This window comes from Xyrauchen texanus, chromosome 23, assembly GCF_025860055.1.
Source record: "Xyrauchen texanus isolate HMW12.3.18 chromosome 23, RBS_HiC_50CHRs, whole genome shotgun sequence".
NCBI classification, from domain to species: domain Eukaryota; kingdom Metazoa; phylum Chordata; class Actinopteri; order Cypriniformes; family Catostomidae; genus Xyrauchen; species Xyrauchen texanus.
The window spans coordinates 17,745,262-17,760,906 of NC_068298.1; the positions used below are offsets into that span (position 1 = coordinate 17,745,262).

The following is a 15,645-nucleotide window of genomic DNA, read 5'->3' on the forward strand; positions in this document are numbered from 1 at the left end:
TTTGTAACTTTTTTAAGGAGTAAAACAATATTCTAACGAGTTACTTTTAAAAGTAACGATACCCAACACTAGATGCATGCACATGTGAGGCTGGCAGTGCTGTATATGTATTCACAGCCGGTGGTGTCTCTACCTTCAGACAGTGTTTAAAGCTGTAGGAGGGGGTCTTGTCAGCATTCTCTCCATGCTCCTCCCTGCGCTTGCAGAAGAGAAGTGCGTGCTCATGCAGGAACAGGTGACGTTGCATGGGTTTGAAGCGTGCCAGCTCTTTCACGCGGTTCGGACCCTTTTTATGACTAATCCACACGCTGAAAGAGCCCTGCATTAGCACACGGCCCAGATCGCCGAAATCTCCCTGCAACATACAGCATGTTGATTACACATTTTCAGACGGACACTCATACATTAAGTTGGTAAAAATCTCACCTCATATCCAGTGATGGCAATCTGGTGCATTGAGTCATTGACAGATTTAAGCAGGTCCAGCATTGCTGCTAGTGCCTCCTGCAGCTCAGAAATCCTCTCACAGCCTGAGCTGTACTTCAGAAGCTCCTGACAGAAAACATGCACAAACTAATTCCTTTGATGTACTGGACAGAAAAAAATATTTTAGAGCAGAAGGCAACTTCTAACATCCCATTGTATGGATTACAGACGTTTTATGGACTAAAATTATATAAGGTGATGACACTATGCTTAAAATAGATGACTGGTGTGTAAAGTTTTTTCCACCATTAGGCCGAAAAGGTTTTGAGCATGTTAAGTAATGGTTCCAGTAGCATTTCCACTTGAGTTCGGTATGGTCAATTACAAACATTCTCAGAACAGATGTCTCAGCTAACCGTAGCTAACTGCACTCTCAACAGAGAACCTTGTGGAACACCTGTAGTGACATGGCGACTCATCAGTGGTTGCTTAGTCAGTCTATTCTAATACTGATTTCACTGCACCACATTGGAAAAAGAAACTGTAACTGTGTCAACGAGCCAGGATCGGCAGACATTGGCATGATTTGGCAATGGTAACTGTTTATGGAAAAGTGCCTGAAGTGTACTTTTGTATTCTAGATCTCACCTTTAATAGGAGCTGGTACTTTGTAAGGCGCTGGACTGGTTTAAGCAGGTATGAATCAAGAGCAAGTTTGTGTTCCAGCTTCTTTTGGCACTCCTAAGGCAAACGACACACATCCCAGCATGTTATTGCTCGAGATGTATAGCTAAATGTGTGCAGCAAAATTATTTGGGAGGTAAGCACAGTTTTTGATACCTGAAAAAATGAACAATCGGAAAACTGCCTCCATAAGGACTCCGATCGAGGCTTGTTCTGACAGTAGCATTCATATAAATGGAAATTCTCTTTCTGGAAATATACAGATATTTAATGTCATATTTGTTTTGTAATAATACAGCAAGGGTGACATGACCACTAATTTCAGACTAGTCTCATATGGTGTTTTAAACTGTGCCCAGCATTTCTCACCCGTTCCAGAAAACATGCCCCTACTGCCTCAGGGGTCTCCAGACAGCTCTCCAAATCCTGGAGGAAGACACTGTAGAACAGAAGCCACAAGTCAAACATTTTGGCTACAGTGCTGGCCAAGCCGCAAGCTACTCATAATTTAAAGCTGTTAAACTACAGTCAAACTACCCTTTGTATCCCCTTGAAGACTAACATTCAAAATAAACCAATTTACTAAAATGAATGCATGCATGAAATACTGTGCGACATTATAAGCATTTACCCCACCATCTTGTGCCTGCATACTCAAAGTAACCAATATCCCTTACTATACTATAGATACAATATGAACATATGTAATGAAATATGTATTTTTTGTGTGTATATAAATTATTTGTGTATATATATATATATATATACACAAGCAAGAGTGCGATATGGCCTTACATCAGCACTGCTGTGATTCGGCCGCAGGTAATTACGGCAGTGCTGATGTAGGGCCATATAGCACGGTTGCTAGTGTGATACTGTTTATATACAACAGTTCAATGAACAAGAAAATGTTTACACAAATTTGAAAAACCGAGTATGTTCATAAAAACGCATTTGTGCATGGAACTACTTTATTATGCTGCGGATCAGAATCTGCTGTTGCTGGTTCAAAACAAATGATGCGTCCCAGCTTCCGTTAGTAATTCAAAATCTTCACTTCAGAAATAGTATCACGGCTTGTGCTGTTTCTAACAAGTTATTGGATAAACAAGGATGGGTGTGTGCGCGTGTGTGTGTGTGTGAGAGAGAGAGAGAGAGAGAGAGAGAGAGACGGAGCATGTGCGATCATCTGTTGCCACTCCCAAGCAGAGATGCTGTAAATGTTCTGAAGGTAAGCTTTCTCAGTGGAAAAATAGCATCCAAGCGGGGGTATTTCTCCCTATTTCGTGGTAACCGAGCAAGAGACATTCACTATAGAAATAGCGATGTCCTCCACCATTTTAAACAGTGTATATCCAATGTGTAAACTCTGTAAGCACCTCGAGTTCTGTAATTAAACAGTCTGGTGTGTGTCTCTCAGCTGTGATAAGCTTTAATCCTGAAATTGTTCATTTAAATCCTTTTAAAACAATGTCCTAGCTTAATTAATGTAGTGGTAATACGAGCAATCACGGAGCTCCTGTTATATGTAATGACTAACGGATTCAATTTACGTCACCAAATGGCTCATATTACACACAAAATGTATCTTTTGCCACCACCTGCTGGCTAACATATGTAGTATGGCCTAATATATTACATACTACTATCTAGCATAGACTACATTGAGTATGCAATATAAAATGCAACAAAAAAAAATACTACTGTATATATTACAATCTAGTTTACACTATAAATGACATTTGCACAAACATTAGTATGCACTACATTGAGTACACACTACAAATCTAGTGTGTCTACTGATATAGTGTTAACTACAATAAGTATGTACTACTTCTAGTATACACAACAAACGTAGCATGCTCTATATCTAGCATGCATTAAAAATCTATGCACTACAAATTAAGTATGTCATTCAATCAGGGGCAATTCCAGGATTTCTGTTTCAGGGGAACACAGCCAGGGCAATACCTACCACTACAAGTATGTACCACATCTAGTATGTACTACATGAAATATGCACTACAAATCTACAATGATAAACTAGATGCATAAATAGTTGGCAATTAGTTTCGTTACTTATTTCCCAGTCGCATTATGCCTTTTTCTGTCTCTGCAATCAATTGATAAGATTGACTGACTCACAGTAAGGTCACACAACTGTCTGTCAGAGCCCCCTGCACTGTTGATGTTCTGCCTTCCAGCTGAGCTCTCATTGGCTTAATCAAATCCTTATTTGACCAACAGCCATTTAGCTGTAATTAAAGTGCTTTAATTGGCATGACAGCTTCTTGCAGTCTACCAATTTGGCAATTTGCCTCGTCAGGGATGAAGACCCAGCAGGCAAGACAGGTTTCAAAGCCACTAGCAAACACAGCTGCATAAACCAGATAAGTTGTATGTAAAATTAGGGAGGAAAAATGTTTTATGAAAGTGTCTTAATGTCAAAACTGTGCAGCTGGGTCTGATTTGGTGCTGCTTTATCTCACAGGAAACAGAATTTTATTTCAGTCCTAAGCTATTGTTTACACATTCCTTCCGTTATCAACATGAAGTTCTGTGAACAGTGTGAATGCATGTGTGAGTCCTTGCCTGCTATGAAAGTTGAAGATATCAGGCAAGTTTCCAAACAGCACATCTTTCGTGTTGCGAAGACTTGTTGGCAGGAGAGAAGCAAGAGACGGATTGTCCATTTCAGCCCTGTAGCCCTGCAAGTCCACATAAATATACAGCAAATCCATACCATCACCACCTCAGCTCTCAACACTGCGCTCAATGCCAGATTCTCATAAAAATCCATGAAGGTCTCATCATCCTACCAGGAGCACCGCCAGCAACTCCTCCACATAGATCCTTTCTGTCTCTATCAGCTCATTCATCACATGTCTGTAGTCTCTCACACACACAGATTCACAGGATCAGACATGTCTTGTTTATTCCAAGCAGAAGCAAAGACAGTTTAATCTGGGAAGTCAAAGTGACAGACGTATTAGACTCACCGTTTAAGGAGGTCAGTGCTGTCCTCTCCATCTACACTGTAGGGCAGACAGCTTTGCGTCTTATAGTCATGAATCACTTCAATCTGACAGACAAACACTTAGTGATTTCTTTAATACATAATCCAGTATCACAAACACAATAACACAATGCACATTCATTAATTGCATTTTGATCCTAAAAAATTTACAGTTTCACAGAAAGTGGTGCTTACCTTCCTAGAGTTAGGGCTTTTCCTTGATGCTCTTTTGCTTGGAAGTGGGAGGTCAAAGGTGAACTTTAAACTGGAATTAAAATCTGTTTAAAATTTGAGAGTTCCTGGATAAGATACAAAGCTAAATACATTTCAAAACACTTGTAACATGAAAACTACATTTTACAAAAATTTGATATGTTCTTTTTAGCGTGACATACTCTTTTTTTGGTTCATGCTTGTTCAAAACTTGTCAGAGTGTTGCTATGTGGCATACATTTGTAAATAATAGCCATCCCCAAGTCTTCATAATAATCTGGACCCAAGATACTGCTTGTATGATGAAGAACCCTCATTCAACATCTTCAATATCAAGTCTATATAATATCAAGGGATTTTTTTTCACGCATTTTATAATCCGTTAGATGAAAATCATAAGTATGACACTTTGAAATGTAACAGCCTACTATTAAAGGAATAGTTCAGTGGTGGTGGCGTAGTGGGTTGAAACACAGAACTGGTAAGGAGAAGGTTGCCAGTTCGATCCCCACAGCCACCACCATTGTGTCCTTCAGCAAGACACTTAACTCCAGGTTGCTCCTGGGGGATTGTCCCAGTAATAAGTGCCTTGTAAGTTGCTTTGGATAAAAGCATCTGCCAAATGCATAAATGAAAATAAAACCCCAAAATTTAAATTCTCTCATCATTTACTCGCCCTTATGCCATCTAAAATGAAGATTTTTAGAATTATTTCTCAGCTCTTTCCGTCCAAACAATTAATGGGTGCCAAATTTTTGAAGATCCAAAAATCACATAAGGCAGCATAAAAGTAGTCCATAAGACACCAGTGGTTAAATCCATGTCTTCAGAAGAGTTATGATAGGTGTGGATGAGAAACAGATCCTTTTTACTATAATTCCTCCTCCCTGTGCTGTCAATCTCTATTTTTATTTTTACATTCTTCTTGTGTTTTTGGTGATTCACATTCTTCATGCATATTCACTTCTACTGGGCAGGGAGAAGAATTACTAGCAAAAAAAAAAAAAAGACAAATATTGATCCGATTCTCACCTACACCTATCATATCACTTCTGAAGATATGGACTTAAACACTAGAGTCATATTGATTACTTTTATGCTGCCTTTATGTGCTTTTTGGAGCATCAACATTTTGGCAGCCATTCACTTGCATTGTGAGGTCTAACAGAGCTAAAATATTCTTCTAAAAATCTTAATTTGTGTTCTGCAGAAGAAAGTCATACACATCTGGGATGGCATGAGGGTGAGTAAATGATGAGATCAATTTAATTTTGGGGTGCACTATCCCTTTAAGTTGCACAGTTTGAGGTAGAATGTATGTCCAAATAAATGGGTAGAACAAGTTACAGACTGAAGTAATATTGTAAGCATGTCTACTTAAACAAATATTAAAACTTAATAGCTCATACTTTGAGTTAGATGTCTGTACAAACCCAACCCTAAGTGTGAGCAATTGCTTAGCAAGCATCACAAATAATAAATAATGATAAGAAGCACAAATAAGTTCATTGAAAATAAATGTATAGTCTGCATTACACAATATTAAAATAGATCAGGCACTAGCATAGAAAAAAGAGTTATACCTGCAGTCCTCTACACACAATTCATTTGCGTAAACGGTATCAGTAAAGACATGCGAAAATCTAACTTTAGTTTACTTCAACTTTTGCAGTCATATAGAAGACTTCAACAGTTCATGTCCTGTCAGTGAGTCCTCCATAAATGGCAAAAGCACTGCAGAGTCAGTGTTTTAGCTGTATTGCTTCACATTGCATGATTGTCACATTACTTTTGATGCATTGTTACCCAGCTATGCAAAAGATCTCAGTATGTCAGGTGAGCTCTGCGTGTCTCTATCACTCTTTCCCTTGATCTCTCCATCTTAAAGTGCTTCCAACGCTATCACAACAACTACTAAAAAGCATAAAGGCTAGATGTCAGAAATGCTTATAAATCTCTGCTTCTATTGCTCTTTATATCTTATATTTCTCTTTCATTATGCCAGGTATATTAAGGTTTGAATTCTAGATTAAAAAGTAATGCTGTCCAGTTTACACAAAGGCATTCATTTGACTATAGGTAAGCTTTGATGAAGGTCCTTGGAGGGAATACGGATCTATAATGTATGTGAATTGCAGATGACCCCTAAAGCACAACTCCCCAGGCATTCTTTCTTATCTGCAGGGACTGAATATGAGGAAGCAGCAGTGTTCGTTCATAAATGCAGATATTCAGTCGGTTTCAGAGATTTTTTTTGCAGTTTGCACAAAGCTGTCCACTTTAAGTGACGCTTTGATCCAGAGGCTTGACAGCTTCATTAAAGTGTACACTTTTTAATACATTTCATACTGAAGCAGGGAATGTACATGACAGAGTCATGTTGTATGGCTTAATTTCCCAGATGAGAAACATGTAACACAAAATCTTGCAAGGATGTATTAACTATTTATGAGATGTTGAATATTCATGGTTGAAACATATTCAGTATAATTGGACCTAAAATTTGTCAGTTGTCATTTTCAAAGGCTTGCACTGGCACATACCATGTTTGGGGGAGAAGAGGGGGGATTTAGAGCGTGGTGGGTTCTCTGGTCGAGGGGCCACCAGTTGGATTGGTCGCACATGCTTGTTTGCCAGTTTCCTCAGGCAGTTCTGTCTGGATTGAATCAGAGCCTGCACAGAGCTATGCTTTTCAAATGTCTTCTCAATATGAGCCTGGAGCAGAACAAAGACACACAAACTGTAAGTCACATTTTATGTTCAAGGAACAGTTCTCTCATAATTTACTCGCTCTCATGCCATCCCAGATTTTTATGACTTTCTTTCTTCTGCAGAACACAAAATAATGTTTTAGAAGAATATTTCAGCTCTGTATAATGTCCATATAATGCAAGTTTTTGGTGGCCAGAACTTTAAAGCTCAAGAAATCTCATAAAGGCAGCATAAAAGTAATAAAACTGGTTAAAGCCATGTCTTCCGAAGGGAAATGATAGGTGCGGGTGAGAAACAGATCGATATTTAAGTCCTTTTTTTCTACAATAAATCTCCACATTTGACCGTCCCCAACTGGTAGGTGATTATATGTTATTTACCAATAAACAAAAGAAGAAAAATGTGTATGTGAAAGTGGAGATTTATAGTAAAAAAGGACTTAAATGTTGGTCTGTTTCACATTGCTTCAGAAGACATGGATTTAACCACTGGAGACATAGAGATTACTTTTATGCTACCTTTGTCATTTTTGGAGCTTCATAGTTCTGTCTACAATTCATTTGCATTGTATAGAACTAAAGAGATGAAATAGTCTTCTAAAAATCTTAATTTGTGTTCTGCAGAAGAAAGTCATGCACCTCTGGAATGGCATGAGGGTGAGCAAAACATATGAGAATTTTCATTTTTTGGTGAACTATTAATTTCAGCAATCAGAGAAAATCAATGAAGACCAATAACACACTGCCGCTATCACATTGCTAGCAAATTAATTGACAAAAATGTAATTAATTTAATTAATTGAATTAATAGCACTTTTCACAACAAATATAGTTCCAAAACAGTTTTACAAAAAGTAGTCTATTAAAAACTCCACAGCAAATGAAAGGTGACAGATTTTACATTAAATTAAATCTATTATGGCTACTATATCCAGGATTAAATAGTAGGCTAAAATATCTGTCTCTCATTTTTTTAATTGTCACAAACTGTTAGTATATACCTGTAGGTAAGTAGTGAGCACAGATTCATACTCCAGAAACAGCACATCAGCACCTGCACTGAGAAGAGGTGGCGCCCCCTCCTGGAACTTCTCAATATCTCGAAGCGCTGTCTGAGCACCCTCTTTAGACTGAAATTTATCTACCTGCTGATTGGCCAAAAGATAAGCACCTTCATCACACCAGCGCTGAGCCTGAAGACACATAACATAAAGCCATGGAGATTAACACTGGAATATCCTCAAAAACTAAATACTGGCTGTCCTGTTTAAACCCTGTTTAAAATACGTTTTAAGCCTTCATAATATAAAGCAATGTGAGAACGAGTGGGTGCAAAAGAGAATGTGTGCAGTATTAGCCCACCTTTTCGAGAGATCGCAGTAAGGTCTGTGCTTGTGTCAGTAGGTTGCGTTTAGTACTGAGGGCAGATGTCAGTGTGTCACATTGATGTCTGAGTTCATTACAGCGTTGTATGATCAGAGCCATAGCATAGTGATGCCCAGCAGCCAGCTGATGTCCATGCAGGATAAGAACTTGAGTCTGACTCATCTCCTCCTTTAACACACAGATTGCTGTCAGAAAGGTCAATTATTAGTTAGTGTCCGTACATCTGACATGAACTGGAAGACATTATGCAGTTACCTGTGCACGTTTTTCTAGACTCTCCAGCTCTTTGATGGTCTGCTCTGTTTGTGCCAATGACTCTCCTGTGATGCTTACCTTCCTTTCCTGGGCTCTCAATTTCTCTAAAGAGCATTCCATCTGGAAGAAAGGGAATATGAAAACTTAGGGGAAAATACTTCCAATAACACTTCCTATTACCATTTAATTTTAGTCTCATATCTTATATATATATATATATATATATAATAATAATTTTAAGAATCGGTCATTGAAAGACCCATATTTATTGGCCAATGACCTTTTTATTGTGGCAATTCTGTATTATTAATTGCTTGCATTTTTCTCAGGGATGAAGAAATCATTTGAAAACTAGGGGGAAATAAAATCATTTGAAATTGATAATCTCTTGAAATTTCCAAAAATGGTTGCAACACCCTTTCTTCCATTTGTAATTATTTTTGGATTAAATAATCTGCTAAATGATTAAATGCAAATGCACTCCTTGCACTTAACAAACCATAATATCCCAGCACATGAGGCTGTGCATAAAGTAAGTGGCATTTTTGTGAGCCAAGATTCTGCATTATTTATATGATTTGTCTATGAAAATAGCAATCAGAACAGATTTGTCGACATGCTAGGGACAATGACAAACCTCCTGAAAGCTATGCTCATATCTCAATAGTTGCAAATATTGCTGGAGTTTGAGGTGGTGCTTGTCAAAGAAGCCATCAAAAGCCATCTCCATATCTGTGAGCTGAGCCAGCAGCCTGTAGGAACAATTACACTTTTGTAATTAGGACACTTTAAGAAGATTGGTATTAGGTTCACATCCAGAAAAATTATTTTGGAGATGAAAATTGGCTCTATACCTCTGCATGGTATCCCAGTCCTGGGTTATGTCCCAATGAGTGTCAGAGTACCCCTCCTTTCTAGAAGTCTCTAGGTTGTGAAGTAGTTGTCGTCCCTCCCTCATTACTGATCTGATGGAATCCTGCCACCACAGATAACCAAAACACCTTGCACTGTGTTCTGCTGTCATTGACATCACAGACTCATGAGGAAAAACAAAGTGCTGTAAGCAATTACATGCTTGTGATGAGGAAGGCGTGGCCAAACCATAAGGATGGATGCCTGGAGCTGAATTACCCCAGTCAGCCGGGAGAGGCATAGAGAGTAGCCGGAAACACAAGTTAGGGAGAGGGAGAGAGAGAGAGAGAGAGAGAGAGAGAGATGCATGCAGCTGACGAATGTGTGCATTCTGCGTTGGGCCGGGAAGGTCAACAGTATGAGTGACACATGGAGCTGTGTATGTGTATGCTGAAAAGCAGTTTTATGTCCAAGTGGAAATGTGTTTAATTAAAGTCTTCCATGAACTGTTCACCCGGCTCCCGCTTCCTCCTTTCTAGGGAAGGCAGAGATCTGCCACAATGGTAATTTTAAGTTTTGTCTGCATATAACATTTTATGGCAGAGGCTATTTGCACCAAGTACAAATAGTGATACTAAGTGTAAATAGCAACCAAAAGCATATTTTCCACACTAAGTGCATATAGTGCCATGGTGCAAATACTGGTAGATACTATTAGTACTTTTAATTTAATATTAACATACAGTATAGGGGCATCACTGCAGCATGTTTTTTATGTTTATGTCTAAATCTAACCCTAACCTTCCTTTACACAAATTAACCATGGTTTTACTACAGTAATCAATGTATCAGTATGATATTTTGTTGTAAAATCACAGTAACGCCAGAATTATATATATATGTATGTGTGGGACAAATGGGGGAACCGAACCCAGGTCATCTGCACAAGGACAGCACATGCAGACTTGACACCCCATGCCACTGCAGTGACACAAGAGTCTGTGTATTGGAGTGCAAATCACCACACTGTGTGACAGTCACTTGAAGTCCTTCACACATGGTATAATATGTGCTTTTTACTGTTTTTATGTGTACCTTAAGCCTCCTGTATTTCTCAGTGTGGGACAGTAGTAGTAACTCAATGGCATTGCACTCTTCTGACAACTGCGTCTCAGCCAGCTCTGTACCAAAGGCCTGCAGCATCTGAGCAATGTCCTTAACCATAACGGCAAAACTCTCAATAGCCTGTAAAGATTAAAGAGGCTGTCTGATTTGAAGTGATTTTTCTCTGTATTTAGATATTGTATCTATTACATTGCAAGCATTACTGTTCTCAGGATGATCCAGTCACTGTGGCAGTAGTCAAGAGTGCCCCCAAACTCTGAGGTCAACTGGTTCTCATCAATGTAATGCAGCAGATCTGTGACAGAGTTGAGCATCACCACCTTTAAAAGACAAACAATATACACATAAAGATCAGAGTGGTACTGCAGTTCCCAAAAAATAAGTGGAAGAATGTGCAGTTCTATTGAGTCATACAGGCATTTTGAGCATGAAATCCTCTTGACTAAAGCGGAAACCGAGATCAGTGACAGTACGCTGGAAGAAGCTGGTGGGTCTCAGCACCAACACCAGGTGCAGGTTCCCTGGGAATGAGGCCTAAAAGACAGAGAAAGATGATATCAGTGGCCTGGAAGTCCACCTTAGTGTGTTAACAAGCAGAAAGAGGCATACCAAAAACCTTAACAGCCTCAAGGGTATAAAGAAAAACAGAAGAGAAAATCAACAGTCAGGTGCCTAAGACAAGTGAAGAGTGAAAGTGTTACCATATTAGGTTAGATAACAAATAACATGGACATACTTTCATTTCAAGATTTTAGGGTAAATTTATATGAGAGTGTGACTTGTCAACATTTATTTAGTCACATTTCAAGTTTTTCACCATTTGCCTTATTATGCATTTATCCTGTAGTGTACAAATATTCTATATAGTATAATATTGTACACAATTGAGGATTTTATTTTTCATGTTTAAAATAGTTTAAGACATGTCTCACTGCAGGACACATCTTTACTGTTTGTCATGTCAATAGCGATTAACACACACACACACATATATCCTATATAGTTAATAAAATACATTAATTCAATTACTCAATTATAAAGTTTAAATATAATGTATTAAATCCACTACTTTTGCCTGTTTAAATTGTCCTGTACTGTCACTCATCAGCTCATATTTACACAGTAGGCTACACAACTATATCAGTCTCACACACACACACACACGATTGCACAATGACAACCTGTCAATCAGACAAACGCCGATTAATGACAAACGCTAAAACTATGTTTAGCGCACCGTTCAACATATGGACATCACTCTTGACATTGACTTGTCCTTAAGCATTTGTAAACAGTAGGGCTATCTGCAACAATCATTTATGTTCATTGTCAAACCTACAACAAAACAATGCCCTCCGCTGCAGAGATAAGAAGAATGACTAAGCTAAAACAATCCGTCGCGCCGCAGTGTAACAATGATCGCATCGGATTCAGCTGCCGCATTCTCCCTGCTGCCCATTCAAACTTCAGTTCAACTCTTCTAACCCATTACCGTGGGGCGTATCCGGGGAATTCCTCGCATGTAGTTTCGCTCACTCATCATAGTGACTGATGTTTTAAGGGGATCAGCGGCGCTCCTAACCTCGCCCATCCTTTCTTGGAAGACCGGTGCCCGGTGCAATAGACAGACTGCAGGATTCATCGCCGCAGCGTCACTGTTGCTGCTGCTGCCAGTGTCTGCACAGACTCTCTCCTCACCTCACCTTCGCCACAGGAGCGTCATCATGTAAAAACCTGCGCATAGTTTGTGCTAACTCATGCATTCCCTGTCATTCGCAGTGAGCTCTGGTTACATACACAGTGCTGAAAGCTGATGTTTTACAATTGTAACTTCAGATGCCGCAGTTAGTGATGTATTCAAGCTCTGGGAAAAAGGTGGGCTGCATTGATCTACTTCAGCACCATGGACAGCTACAAGGCCCGCAGCACCAGTACAGCATAAATAAAAAGTTGTGCTGCATCCAGTCCCCAAAGGAAAGATGCACAGGCCTATTCTTGAAGATAATATATTAATTAAAATGTATAATAACCCAAAGCAACAGAACATTTCTAACCCTTTGTATCTTTGCATTAATTATGAGGAAAAAAATCATTTATTATAATTAGCAAATACTGCATTCTCTCACCGCAATCCTTGCAAGTGCTGTTTTGATCGAGGTCCAAGTATCCAATCTTCGGTCTAAAATTATGATAAATTTAACACCAGGTTGCCGTGCTCTGAAAACATGTTAAATGCATCATAAATCACAGTAATTAACTGCAAAAAAATAAGAAAAAAGGATCACTTGAACATATGATGTACAGGGAAGACCAGGGCTAGTTGTCACACGGTGAAGCTGTAACAGGGCTATAATACATTGATCAGCCACAACATTCAAACCACCTGCCTAATATTGCTTGTGCTGCCAAAACAGCACCAACCCTTATCTCAGAATAGCATTCTGAGATGATATTCTTCTCACCACAATTGTACAGAGCGATTATCTGAGTTACCATAGACTTTGTCAGTTTGAACCAGTCTGGCCATTCTCTGTTGACCTCTCTCATCAACAAGGCATTTCCATCTGCAGAACTGCTGCTCAATGGATGTTTTTCATTTAATGGCACCATTCTGAGTAAATTCTAGAGCCTGTTGAGTGTGAAAATCCCAGGAGAATGGGTAACTTTTCTGAGATGCGGGTTGGCGCTCTTTGGCAGCACGAGGGGGACCTATACAATATTAGGCAGGTGGTTTTAATGTTGTGGCTGATTGGTGTATAACACAGTAACTATAAAGTTTTGAGTCAAAAGTCCAATTAAACAAATGTGTGTTTTCTCCAGATGTTTTTATGTCTGTTCCAAGCACACAGTTCATTATGAATTTTATCCTACAAACCAAAATCTCAATATCATCCTATTTTTGCTAGCTGTTGGGTAAAAACACTGAAAAAAGTTAACCTAAAATGTTTTTGATATGGTACACTCAAAACTAACTGGCGTTTTTCCAAGTCAAAAATATTATTTAATATCATTGAATCAACTTTAATACATTAGGCTACATAAAAAAAAAAAAATACATAAAAAAAATTAAGGGTTAGATCAGGTAGAAACGTCTCATTAAGGCAATCACAGGTTACCACTGTGTGAACACAATAAAACCACACTAGCATAAATTCAGGAAAGGATCAACAATGTAATAAAGGTATACTTTAACCAAAATGTTAAACTGTGTTCTCAGGATAGGTGTATTTTTGAAAAATGTCAGGTTGTGGCATGTTGTCACATGTTTCAAATGCTACACATTTAAATAAATGATCAATTACCGTATTTGTTTACCACATCAATGGTTTAGATATTTTTCATTGTTGCCTTTTACAGTTTTGGTGACTCATGAATTGATTCTGTGTTTCATAAAAGTTGTACTGTTTTACTGAATTTAGCTGAAAGGCCTTTAATAGGCTATTTAATGCAGGTTCCATTGTGACAACTTACCCAATATACTAGGGCATGTTGTCACAATAGGTCGACATGTTCAGTTTTGAGAGTATAAACTCAAATTAAGCGCTGGTGTGGTTTCTTCACCAGCTCCAGTCTCAGTAGCATAAATAAGAAACCTTGTGTCACCGTATCATGAGAAATTAATTTGAAAAAGCTTGATATATAGCCTACTCCCAGCCCAGATGCAAAAATACAAATAAAATTCACTATATCTAATTGAACCTCATATTAAACCCCAAACATGTTAAAAGCAGTATACATTTATACATATTCAAACTGATGAAACAAAGTCACCCTGTAAAATTTCTTATTTTAATCAATTACACACACACACATGCACACACACACAACACACACACACACAATGTACATTAACCCCACCATCCCAGTCACTGAGCAGCAGAGAGCAATAAGGATCTGTGCAATAAAATGCATTTTATACTGATTATAACAATATTATGGAGTAAGAACTACATCGGATATTACATCGCGGATTTACAGAGTAAGAACATTAGCATGGCTATATACACTTCTCAAAAATGATTAAAAATAGTCTCACGAAAGGTATATTTTTCACAGCCATGATTCCAATCTTTTATTTATAGGGATAGTAAAATTAATAATAAAATATTGAGTTGGAAGCATGATTTTTAGAATCGATGAATCTGCAGCCGGTCGTTCACTTCTGGTGTAAAACGGAAGGTCACCTGTTAACATCAGAATGAGCTTTATTTCCAAATGTTCATCATGAAAACAATTTGAACTGTAACACAGGTGGTCTGTCAAAGTCTGTTTCCCCTATGTTTCCCCTTAAGTTAGTGTTCCCTGTAGCGCCGTTAAACATTAAATATAAGAGAAACAGACTTTGACACTAATCTATGGGCAAACATGGGGGAACAGACTTCGACAGAACACCGGCCCTGCTTCTCGTTCTGGAGCTGTGCAGGTGTGTGAGAGAGCGGAGCTGGCTTCTGATGATTTTCTCTGCACACGTGCTGTTTTACCTGCAATAATGCACAGCCGACCCAAACAGAAATGAAGTATAATGATGAGAATTTATAATCTTATTATTATAGTTATTTATTACAGGTGTATTTTAAGACCAGTAGCCGCTTGAATATCACAGTGAATATGTTGGATTCAGTCGCATTATGCCTTTCTTAAAGTTGTCAGAATGTTAATTAGAGCTCTGTAGAGTCGCATAAAATTTAGACGCTATTTAATTTGTACGAAGTCTTTGATATCAGCAGATCTTGTTTATGTTTCAAGGGCCGTTGTTAATACCGGAAGTGCGTTTACCCTGCGAGGGCCATCCCAGGAAGTGAGAAACGTGGAAGTGTGAAAAAGGCCCATGAACGGTTTCTTTTTTCCTGATCAATAGTGGAGGAAATGTTCAAAGGCTTTTCTGTAGCCAAGACTTTAAAGCAAGTGCCTATACAGAAATAGACTTTCAAAAACAAACCTACCCTGAGAAATACTGGAGTATAAAGTATGACAAAT

At 38.5% G+C, this 15,645-nt stretch overlaps 1 protein-coding gene across 1 annotated transcript in view; it reads right to left on the reverse strand.

The window, feature by feature from the left end:
• The window catches only part of LOC127663099 (proto-oncogene DBL-like), a 38,227-nt gene that overhangs the window by 13,501 nt on the left and 9,081 nt on the right, over positions 1–15,645 (reverse strand). The window contains exons 4-22 of the mRNA XM_052154531.1: positions 12,795–12,885; positions 11,083–11,202; positions 10,872–10,988; positions 10,639–10,788; positions 9,546–9,667; positions 9,329–9,443; positions 8,692–8,811; positions 8,413–8,604; positions 8,052–8,243; positions 6,883–7,054; positions 4,322–4,404; positions 4,110–4,192; positions 3,930–3,996; positions 3,703–3,818; positions 1,480–1,549; positions 1,267–1,359; positions 1,075–1,167; positions 427–552; positions 134–355 (exon numbers count right to left, since the gene is read on the reverse strand). Coding sequence (XP_052010491.1) covers positions 134–355; positions 427–552; positions 1,075–1,167; positions 1,267–1,359; positions 1,480–1,549; positions 3,703–3,818; positions 3,930–3,996; positions 4,110–4,192; positions 4,322–4,404; positions 6,883–7,054; positions 8,052–8,243; positions 8,413–8,604; positions 8,692–8,811; positions 9,329–9,443; positions 9,546–9,667; positions 10,639–10,788; positions 10,872–10,988; positions 11,083–11,202; positions 12,795–12,885 — 2,344 coding nt within the window. The remainder of the gene's footprint in view (positions 1–133; positions 356–426; positions 553–1,074; positions 1,168–1,266; positions 1,360–1,479; positions 1,550–3,702; positions 3,819–3,929; positions 3,997–4,109; positions 4,193–4,321; positions 4,405–6,882; positions 7,055–8,051; positions 8,244–8,412; positions 8,605–8,691; positions 8,812–9,328; positions 9,444–9,545; positions 9,668–10,638; positions 10,789–10,871; positions 10,989–11,082; positions 11,203–12,794; positions 12,886–15,645) is intronic.